The following is an 11,833-nucleotide window of genomic DNA, read 5'->3' as shown; positions in this document are numbered from 1 at the left end:
TAGTAAAACCACTACAGACTCCCTCGACACCAATTCTGACTGACCTCCAGGCAGTGACTTGAAAATTACCTGTTTACGTCAGACTCATTCTGAACAAGTTGTAATCTGCCAGGACACTTGGTTTCCTTCCCTTGACATGTGCGCTTGCGTAAGCATAAACGCACATGCACAACGGAACATCCAATTAGGATTTATGCTAGGATCACTTAAGGGTCCGAGCAAAATACCAGCCTTTGTAAAGTTGAACATTTATTTTGAGGCCTACAGCTACAGTACTAACTGTTTTCTTCTCAGAAGTCCATAGGTCATCCCAGTAGACTGCCCAAAACTAGTGCCTTACAGCTGGAGACTTATCATATAGTTATCAACTTAGGATAGTTCCCTAAGCAACACCCCGCAAATTAGGAAAGCCCTAGATATGACATTAGACAATGCCATGATAGGGTCATTTTTCCAAGACCATGGACGTAGATAGAATACAGTCCAATTAGATGATTAAGGGGGCATAACTATAATTTAGTTTTGTTTATGCTTTCATTCATTTTGTTTCATTTTCTTCGGCACATAGAAAGTGATAGAGCCATAAACAACTTCCCCATACAACCATCAGTTAGTGCCACAACACCGCTCATTTGGGAGGAAATGTAATGATATATTTCATGAGTGTGTGTGTGCGTTGTTAACATCTGCCTAAGTTACTGCCCAGATCTTCCTGTCTGGGCGACCATACGACGGGTCCGGAACTGCGATCCCAATCCGGACATCCGCTGCCCAGCCATGGAGTGGACTTCATTCGCAGAAACCCTACCCGGGTCGACCACCAGATGGGGACCACAACGATGGTCCACAACCAGGATAATCCACAGTAATTTTTATGTTGGTTTGCAACATGCAGGTTAATCGCAAGATTGAACCCAACATGGGGGGACTGTCATGACGTTGGCCTGGGTGTAGGTTTATGACAGTCATAAAAACCTCTTTCCCCTTTTTCCTCTCTCTACCCTACTGATGTTACATTTGCAAAACCCTTGGTTAACAAAGATACTCTGGGAACATCAGAAGGTGGGGAGAAATGAACTATATTCTGGTAATCCGACCAATGTGGTGGTACTTAATGAATATGATGTCAGTTCGGTTGTCATCTGAGACATTCTCATCAATGATAAGATGACATGAACTCTATAGTGGAAAGTCTACACATCAGAGTTATCGGATTCACATGGAATTGTTGTTCAATTTAAATGTTTGAATATGAAATTATTCGTGATGGGATGAAATGTGATTTTAGCTTCTAAAATGTGAGATTTGGGTTTTCGTAAGGTTAGGGCTCTGCTCAATCAGTGGCCCGCCCCTGTGGAGGGACATGGGCTATAAAACTTTTCAAACACGCCCTCCTCTCCCTTCCTATATAAAGCATTGACGACAATATAACCTCCTGTTCTGAGGATGTGGGGACGACGGTCCGATGTCAGAATGGTTCAGATAATAACTGCAGAACGAAGCCAACATCAGCGTGAGCTTTGGTTGCGAACGGTATGCACTTTGAACTCTTATTCACTACAGAAGTGATACCTCCTAGCCGCTGCAAATGAGGGTTAGGAAGGAACAGACAGAGTATCCCGTCTATTACACAACGACGTTACTACAACGTATCCAATTGACAACCAGAGACATTCTTCAAAGGACAAAGGACTCGGTTGGACAACACGACCTTCCATCTACCACCAACCTACCGAAGCGCAACTCAGAGTAAATATTTATTGCATTTTCCTTTTCCATATGGGCAGTAATTTAGAATGCATAAGATACTGTATTTACGATAGCACAGCTTCACCCTTTGTTCCTCAGTCTTCCCGCTCTTTCACTCAAACCCAGTCCCTTTTCTTTTGTGTAACAAGCTGTCATATAATTTCCGCCCGCTAGGGACGTTTTCGTTTATGACGTAATTTGAAATCAAGTTATGATTTAATTATGTGTATGTGTAATTCTGTGTGATTAGTTAGGTATTTAGTAAATAAATAATTAAACCCAATTTTGTATTGCTGATTCAACTTGTTAGCCAGGGTTCGTGCAGATAACCAAGAATTTACAACTTTCAGATGAGACTGAATTAAGATGACAATTAATATTGACTGCTATTGATGTAAAATATTACTAGGTCTTTAAGAGTTTATTTGGAAGATAACAGCTCTATAAATATTATTTTGTGGTGCCCCGACATTCTAGTTAATTACATTTACATGATTAGCTCAATCAGGTAATATTAATTACGGAGAAATTATTTTATAGAATAGCATGTCATATCACTTAATCCGGCATAGCCAAAGATATGACACTGGGAAGAAGCAGCACTGTGCGGGAACTTTTTAAATGTATTTTATTTTTATTTAACCTTTATTTAACTAGGCAAGTCAGTTAAGAACAAATTCTTATTTAAAATGCTGGCCTACCAAAAGGCAAAAGGCCTCCTGCGGGGACGGGGGCTGGGATTTAAAAAAAAATGACAACACAGCATGGTAGCAGCACAAAACATGGTACAAACATTATTGGGCACAGACAACAGCACAAAGGGCAAGATGGCAGAGACAACAATACATCAAGCAAAGCAGCCACAACTGTCAGTAAGAGTGTCCGTGATTGAGTCTTGGAATGAAGAATGAACTTGTCAAGCATTGAGCTGAAGTTAATACGTTTAATTACTGCAAGAGGTAGGCTAGGTGTTCCAACCATCACACACACATTAAATAATAATCTCTAATAATACACAATTATATCATGGACAATTTGATTTTAAAACACAGGTTTTTCCCCACTGTATTGTGCGGCTCTCTGGGGCCAGTTTGAGACAGTGAAACATTTTGGGGAACTTTGTGCCGGCCTGCAGGCAAACAACTTCTGCGGGGGGAGGGCCAGGGAAGTTGCCTCTCATTATTACAAAATGGATTGTGCAGAATATCTTACCTGGGCAAGTTAGATAGAGTGAAAGTATGAGAATGAGGCACCTGTGTGTGTGTGTGTGTGTGTGTGTGTGTGTGTGTGTGTGTGTGTGTGTGTGTGTGTGTGTGTGTGTGTGTGTGTGTGAGATATATGAGAGAAACTTCCTTTCATAGTATGTGCTGCAAGTAAAATTATAATTATTCACTCACTCCAGAGGCTAAGCAGGACTTGAAGTCATATATAACACATGTGAGAGACACCATTGATGACCCAGAGAAGGTTCAAGGAAAACTCAACAAGGAGGATAAGGTAACACAAATACATCAACTCTAAACTACTATACTCCGAGTAGATACGTCTCACTCTTGTTTTGTTTTTTACACCTACTAAATGAAGTCATTGTTTTCTCGCTTCTTAGAACATATGTACGAACACCTGCTCAGCGAAGTTGGATTGGATCCAGAATACCAAGAACTCATCTATCCAAGACTTAATTGGGCAATGTCTTCAGGACATTATTATACCCATTCTGTCCGAGCTCACGACTCAACGTGAGAAAGACTATTGAGGATGCCAAGGTAACCGGTCTAAATAACTACCGCCACGTACAGTTCTGTCTGTACTAGGTCTGAAGTTCAAATGTATGCAGATGATACAGTGATATATGTGCATGCAAAGAGCAAACAACAAGCTGCACAAGAACTCACTACTGTAATGGTCCAGGTTACAAAGTGGCTCAGTGACTCGTGTTTGCATCTCAATGTGAAAAAAACTGTTTGCATGTTCTTCACAAAGAGGGCAACAGATGCTGCTGAGCCAGATGTCCATGTGTCAAGGGAGAAGCTCCAGGTGGTATCTGATTTTAAGTACCTTGGCATCATACTTGATTCCAACCTCTCTTTTTAAAAGCATGTGAAAATGGTCATTCAAAATACCAAATTCAACCTAGCTCATTTCCGATTTATACGAAATTGTTTGACTACAGATGGAGCAAAACTGTACTTCAAATCTATGATACTCCCCCACTTAACATACTGCTTGACTAGTTGGGTCCAAGCTTGTTGTACAACATTAAAACCTATTCTGTCTGTCTACAAACAGGCTCTCAAAGTGCTTGATAGGAAGCCCAATAGCCATCATCACTGTTACATCCTCAGAAAGCATGAGCTCCTGAGTTGGGAAAATCTTGTGCAATACACCGACGCATGTCTTGTATTCAAGATCCTAAATGACCTGGGTCCCTCTCCACTCAGTATTTTTGTTAAACAGAAAAGATATGGCAACAGATCCACAAGGTCTGCCATGAGAGGTGACTGTATAGTTCCCTTAAGGAAAAGCACCTTAAGTAAATCTGCTTTCTCTGTGAGCACTTCCCATGTCTGGAATACACTGCCATCAGACACACATAACTGCACCACATTTCACACTTTCACAAAATGCATGAAGACATGGCTAAAGGTCCAGATTTATGAACATAATCCCTAGCTGTGTATTGCCACTTTCCATGGTGTCTGTTGTCTGTATCTTGTGAGGTGTGGAAACACTTTGTTGCTTTTATGAATTTTGTCTTGCTGCTTTTTGTTCTATGTTGCTGTCTGTATGCTACGTCTTGCTTGTCCAATGTTGCTCTGTCTGTATGCTATGTCTTGCTTGTCCTACATTGCTCTGTGTGTGCTCACTGCTCAGTGATCGTCTATATTGTAATTGTTTTTAATAACCTGCCCAGGGACTGCGGTTGAAAGTTAGCCGGCTGGCTAAAACCGGCACTTTTACTGAAATGTTGATTAATGTGCACTGTCCCTGTAAAAATAAAATAAGCTCAACCCAACATAGCACTCACATCTGTAGCCATGAAATGCTTTGAAACGCTGGTCATGGCTCACATCTACACGATCATCCCAGAAACCCTGGACCCACTCCAATTCACATACCGCCCCAACAAATCCACAGATGAGGCAATCTCTATTGCACTCTTTCACACCTGGACAAAAGGAACACCTACTTGAGAATGCTGTTCATTGACTACAGCTCAGCGTTCAACACCATAGTGCCCTTCAAGCTCATCACTAAGCTAAGGCCCCTCAGGGGTGCGTGCTCAGTCCCCTCCTGTACTCCCTGTTCACCCACGACTGTGTGGCCCCACACGACTCCAACACTATCATTAAGTTTACCGACAACACGACAGTGGTAGGCCTGATCACCGACAATGAAGAGACAGCCTATAGGGAAGAGGTCAGAGACCTCTCTCAACGTGGGCAAGGCAAAGGAGATAATCTTGGACTACATGAAACATAGGGCTGAACCCGACCTCATTCACATCGATGAAGCTGTAGCGGGTTGAGAGCTTCAAGTTCCTCAGTGTCCACATAACTTAGGACCTATTATGGTCCAAACACACCAACACAGTCGTGAAGAGGGCACAACTAATGCCTCTTCCCTTCAGGAGGCTGAAAATATGTGTCATGGGGGCTCAGAGCCTCAAAAAGTTCTACAGCTGCACCATTGATAGCAACTTGACTGGCTTTATCGTTGCTTGGTATGGCAACTGCTCCGCATCCGACCGCAAGGCACTACAGAGGGTACTGCGTATGGCCCAGTACATCACTGGAGTCGAACTCACACACCTGCATTGACTCCACACACACATAGACACATTTTCACACTCTTTACCTACACTGCTGCTACTCTGTTTATAATATATCCTGATTGCCTAGTCAATTTTAACCCTACCTACATACAGTGCCTTGCGAAAGTATTCGGCCCCCTTGAACTTTGCGACCTTTTGCCACATTTCAGGCTTCAAACATAAAGATATAAAACTGTATTTTTTTGTGAAGAATCAACAACAAGTGGGACACAATCATGAAGTGGAACGACATTTATTGGATATTTCAAACTTTTTTAACAAATCAAAAACTGAAAAATTGGGGAAGCAAAATTATTTAGCCCCCTTGAGTTAATACTTTGTAGCGCCACCCTTTGCTGCGATTACAGCTGTAAGTCGCTTGGGGTATGTCTCTATCAGTTTTGCACATCGAGAGACTGAAATGTTTTCCCATTCCTCCTTGCAAAACAGCTCGTGCTCAGTGAGGTTGGATGGAGAGCATTTGTGAACAGCAGTTTTCAGTTCTTTCCACAGATTCTCGATTGGATTCAGGTCTGGACTTTGACTTGGCCATTCTAACACCTGGATATGTTTATTTTTGAACCATTCCATTGTAGATTTTGCTTTATGTTTTGGATCATTGTCTTGTTGGAAGACAAATCTCCGTCCCAGTCTCAGGTCTTTTGCAGACCATCAGGTTTTCTTCCAGAATGGTCCTGTATTTGGCTCCATCCATCTTCCCATCAATTTTAACCATCTTCCCTGTCCCTGTTGAAGAAAAGCAGGCCCAAACCATGATGCTGCCACCACCATGTTTGACAGTGGGGATGGTGTGTTCAGCTGTGTTGCTTTTACGCCAAACATAACGTTTTGCATTGTTGCCAAAAAAGTTCAATTTTGGTTTCATCTGACCAGAGCACCTTCTTCCACATGTTTGGTGTGTCTCCCAGGTGGCTTGTGGCAAACTTTAAATTACACTTTTTAATGGATATCTTTAAGAAATGTCTTTCTTCTTGCCACTCTTCCATAAAGGCCAGATTTGTGCAATATACGACTGATTGTTGTCCTATGGACAGAGTCTCCCACCTCAGCTGTAGATCTCTGCAGTTCATCCAGAGTGGTCATGGGCCTCTTGGCTGCATCTCTGATCAGTTTTCTCCTTGTATGAGCTGAAAGTTTAGAGGGATGGCCAGGTCTTGGTAGATTTGCAGTGGTCTGATACTCCTTCCATTTCAATATTATCGCTTGCACAGTGCTCTTTGGGATGTTTAAAGCTTGGGAAATCTTTTTGTATCCAAATCCGGCTTTAAACTTCTTCACAACAGTATCTTGGACCTGCCAGGTGTGTTCCTTGTTCTTCATGATGCTCTCTGCGCTTTTGACGGACCTCTGAGACTATCACAGTGCAGGTGCATTTATACGGAGACTTGATTACACACAGGTGGATTGTATTTATCATCATTAGTCATTTAGGTCAACATTGGATCATTCAGAGATCCTCACTGAACTTCTGGAGAGAGTTTGCTGCACTGAAAGTAAAGGGGCTGAATAATTTTGCACGCCCAATTTTTCAGTTTTTGATTTGTTAAAAAAGTTTGAAATATCCAATAAATGTCGTTCCACTTCATGATTGTGTCCCACTTGTAGTTGATTCTTCACAAAAAAAATACAGTTTTATATCTTTATGTTTGAAGCCTGAAATGTGGCAAAAGGTCGCAAAGTTCAAGGGGGCCGAATACTTTCGCAAGGCACTGTACGTATCACCTCAATTACCTCAACTACCTTGTAGCCCTGCACATTGACTCAGTATCAGTACTCCTTGCATAGGCCTTGTTATTTTATTGTTACTATTTCCTTTTTTATTGAGTAAATATTTGCCTTAGTTTTTAACTCTGCATTGTTGAGAATAGGCTCGAAAGTAAGCATTTCACGGTGAAGTCTACAACTGTTGTATTCGGCGCATGTGACCAATACAATTTGATTTGATTTGAGTATGATCGTAATTCAAGTCTACCTCTTGTATCTTTTCTTGCAAAGGTCATTTTACTTTGTCCTTTTATCTACACGAGAAACACGCCACTTCGATACAAGCTACGACTGGAAGTGCATTTTTCGTAGCAGATCAGGAGAGTTTACGCAGCAGGTTAGAATAATTAACGTAGCAGTTTAGGAAAAGGTTAAGGTTAGGAAACAAGTTAGGACACATGTTCTCCTAACCTGCTACGAAGATCATTTCTGGTCGTAGCTGTATTGAAGTGGTGTGAAAAGAGTGTGCCCCTTATCTACACAGCCCATTATGCATAATCACTGACTGAATATCTGTTGCATGAGAGTGATTCATTGCTATTTCTATTTGCAGCTGAAACCACAGCTAAAGAAATCAAAAACTGGAGATATAGAATGTGTCACAATCAAATATGCTCACAAATAGTCCGGAGAAGGTGACCAAAGTGGAATTTGTCCATCATTGCATGTACTATCAAAATATTTTAAATAATAAAACATCAGAACCACCATCGTGTATTATGTGTGCATTGTCTTTGCAAGTTAGCAGATGATGGAAATTAATATGACTGGGTTGATGACTGGATTTAGTGTTTTAAGATTTAATTATCAACAGACTGTGAACTATAATTACCACAGGGTGGAGACATAATACAAAGTCCTATATTATGAGAAGCCTGAGTCTTCATGAGAGAGAAAATCACTTTGTATTTCAAGACATGCTGAAAGGTGGTATTTATGTAATGTATTGACAAATTATAAAACTAGCAATAACATCATTATGAGGTATAGTAGTTTCCCTCACTTGAAGAAAACTTAGCGCATTTTAAATGACAATCAAATAAGTCCATTAGGTATGAATTAAATGTATCAAATAGGAAATGAATGTCTGCCCCAGTTTTTTAAAAATATTACTTAAAAAATATATTCAATTGCAGTCTACATCAGACATACAGTTGAAGTCAAAAGTCTACATACACTTAGGTTGGAGTCATTAAAACTTGTTTTTCAACGACTCCACACATTTCTTGTTAACAAACTATAGTTTTGGCAAGTGACACAAGTAATTTTTCCAACAATTGTTTACAGACAGATTATTTCACTTATTATTCACTGTATCACAATTCCAGTGGGTCAGAAGTTTACATACACTAAGTTGACTGTGCCTTTAAACAGCTTGGAAAATTCCAGAAAATGATGAAGCTTCTGATAGGCTAATTGACATAATTTGAGTCAATTGGAGGTGTACCTGTGTATGTATTTCAAGGCCTACCTTCAAACTCAGTGCCTCTTTGCTTGACGTCATCGGAAAATCAAAATAACTCAGCCAAGACGTCAGAAAAAATTGTTGACCTCCACAAGTCTGGTTCATCCTTGGGAGCAATTTCCAAACGCCTGAAGGTACCATGTTCATCTGTATAAACAATAGTATGCAAGTATAAACACCATGGAACCATGTAGCTTTCATACCGCTCAGGAAGGAGACGTGTTCTGTTTCCTAGAGTTGAACGTACTTTGGTGCGAAAAGTGTAAATCGATCCCAGAACAATAGCAAAGGGTCGTGAAGATGCTGGAGGAAATAGGTACAAAAGTATCTATATCCACAGTAAAATGAGTCCTTTGTCTACATAACCTGAAAGGCTGCTCAGCAAGGAAGAAACCACTACTCCAAAACTGCCATAAAATAGCCAGACTACGGTTTGCAACTGCACATGGGGACAAAGATCATACTTTTTGGAGAAATGTCCTCTGGTCTGATGAAACACAAACAGAACTGTTTGTCCATAATGACCATTCTTATGTTTGGAGGAAAAAGGGTGAGGCTTGCAAGCCGAAGAACACCATCCCAACCGTGAAGCACAGGGGTGACAGCATCATGTTGCTTTGCTGCAGGAGGGACTGGTACACTTCATAAAATGATGGCATCATGAGGTAGGAAAATTGTGGCTATATTGAAGCAACATCTCTAAGACATCAGTCAGGAAGTTAAAGCTTGGTTGGAAATGGGTCTTCCAAATGGACAATGACCCAAAGCATACTTCCAAAGTTGTGGCAAAATGGCTTAAGGACAACAAAGTCAAGGTATTGGAGTGGCCATCACAAAGCCCTGACCTCAATTTGTGAGCAGAACTGAAAAGGCGTGTGTGAGCAAGGAGGCCTACAAACCTAACTCTGTTACACAAGCTCTGTCAGAATGAATCGGCCACAATTCACAACTTATTGTGGAAGTCTAGCTGAAACGTTTGACGGCAAGTTAAACAATTTAAAGGCAATGCTACCAAATACTGATTGAGTGTATGTAAACTTCTGACCCACTGGGAATGTGATTAAAGCAATTCAATCTGAAAGTTATTCTGACATTTCACATTCTTAAAATAAAGTGGAGATCCTAACTGACCTAAGACAGGGGATTTTTACTAGGATTAAATCTCAGGAGTTGTGAAGAACTGAATTGAAACGTATTTGGCTAAGGTGTATGTGAACTTCCGACTTCAACTGTATCTGCGATGTAAATACTATTTAAGCCGGTGCTTAAAATATTTATAATCATTATAAAATATGTGCATGATACATATAATAAGTACATCATAGTTGCTTAGGAATGTTTCTTCTAGTTTGTGGAATCTGACAGAAGGGCACGGCCCCTTTGAACCCATGCGTAAACGATTCTCTCTGGGATCCGCTGCTCTCTCCTGAATCCCTAGAATCTTGCGCTGGCATGTGATCGAAGTGGAACATTGGTTTGGATTTAAATGTGAAAAGGATTTTTGATCCCCTTGGAAGAGTGAAGAGAAACCCAACCTCGTGAGCGCTGCTTCGAGTATTCAAGAATGGGCGAATAATTGAGGCCATGGCCGCACAAACTTAATATTTAGTTCCCTACACAATTGCTTGGAACAACAGGGGAGCGTACCAGACGTTCGGGACTTTTTCTGCGCGTGGTCCTGTTGGAGCAGCACTCCACCTCTGATCTCTGGGCAGCGACAATGTCAACAGCGTAGCTAGCCATAGCTAAAAAAACGATTGATTCTAGACTACACAGACAGCTACCCAGCATTTACAATGTTGATTGCTAGCCCTCAGCAGTCTGGGAGATAAAAAAAAATAATATGGTAGGGCTTTCGTCTAGCCAGAACGGCTTGTGCCAAACAATGAAATAGCTTGGGCTAGCTAGTAAACGTGAGAGAATTTAGCCGGGTTAAACGTGATTATTTTGTTGTCATAAAGCTAACTTCCCAGCAGGTTATTGCTTCCCTTTGACGATTACGTCGTGGACTTCTCAGTTTTGGACTCTTGTTTCTACCTGGAAGTTGTTGGAAAGGTGATTTCTAGTATGGAGCCCGACTCAGCCATAGGCGACGTGGATTCTCTACATGGGGGGCTGCTTTCCTTGGATCCATTGCTGGACCGAATCCTGGTGGATTCTTTATGCCAGCAACAAGGATGGGTGCGCGTATATGGTGAGATGGACATACATTTTCAAAGATGCTTAGTTAACCAGTGCACTGAGATGAGAGGTGTAATATACGTTTTGGTTTTGACATCTCAAATCCTATTCCAAAGTTGTCATAACAACAGTGCCGTTGGTTGGAAAAAATGGGACCACTGTAACCAAGTTCTTCTGTCACATAGAAAAGTAACGTTAGGCTACATGGTTGAGGGAACGAGCCATGTATCCAATCATAGTATTACATAATTGTTTGGCCCTATTGCCAACATCACAGTATTTAGAGTGTTTGCCATTGCGTTGGTAGATATCCTTCTGTTGGATGGTAAATATTTAACTAACAACTTTATTTAATATTTGTGTAGGGTGAGTCATGGAGGGATTGAATTACGTATTTTGGTGACAAGAACACAGATGTCAAGTTCAGAAGACATGAAAGGCACATTTTCAGAATTCCATGTACATCACATGTCAACACAATGAAATATGGCAACAACCAAAGATAAATGAAGGTCATATATTTTTCTTGACATGCCTTCAATTCAGATGATCTACTACTAAGCCCAATAATGTAATTTTCAATATTTGGCATGCTTAGTTCCCAAGCCCTATCATAGGCTACACATAGACCGAAAGAGCTGTTAATTAAAACACCTCCATATTATCAGGGGGCAGTTTATGCTGCTGCCACCAGTAGTAGTGGGGAATTTAGAGGCTCTCACATTATGTATTTACATGAATATGTCATCCTTTTGTTGGGTCTGGATGAGGAGCAGTAGGAATAGACGTGATGGATGGGAGTTTTCCTCTGAAAAAAATGCAATATGGTTGTGACTTGT

At 40.9% G+C, this 11,833-nt stretch overlaps 1 protein-coding gene across 2 annotated transcripts in view; it reads left to right on the top strand.

The window, feature by feature from the left end:
- Positions 1 to 8,902: 8,902 nt before the first annotated feature.
- Positions 8,903 to 11,833, top strand: part of LOC110530304 (ras GTPase-activating protein nGAP) — an 89,493-nt gene continuing 86,562 nt past the window's right edge. The window contains exon 1 of one of the 2 annotated variants that reach the window (XM_036985931.1): positions 8,903 to 8,947. Coding sequence is in view for 1 of the 2 variants with exons in the window: in XM_036985930.1 (XP_036841825.1) it covers positions 10,881 to 11,007 (127 nt within the window). In the remaining variant the exon portion in view is untranslated. Of the gene's footprint in view, positions 8,948 to 10,208; positions 11,008 to 11,833 lie in introns of those variants that run through there. The other variant, XM_036985930.1, reaches the window with a different exon arrangement.

The sequence above is a fragment of the Oncorhynchus mykiss genome, chromosome 8 (assembly GCF_013265735.2).
Source record: "Oncorhynchus mykiss isolate Arlee chromosome 8, USDA_OmykA_1.1, whole genome shotgun sequence".
Taxonomy (NCBI): domain Eukaryota; kingdom Metazoa; phylum Chordata; class Actinopteri; order Salmoniformes; family Salmonidae; genus Oncorhynchus; species Oncorhynchus mykiss.
This window is presented reverse-complemented; position numbering and strand designations above follow the sequence as displayed.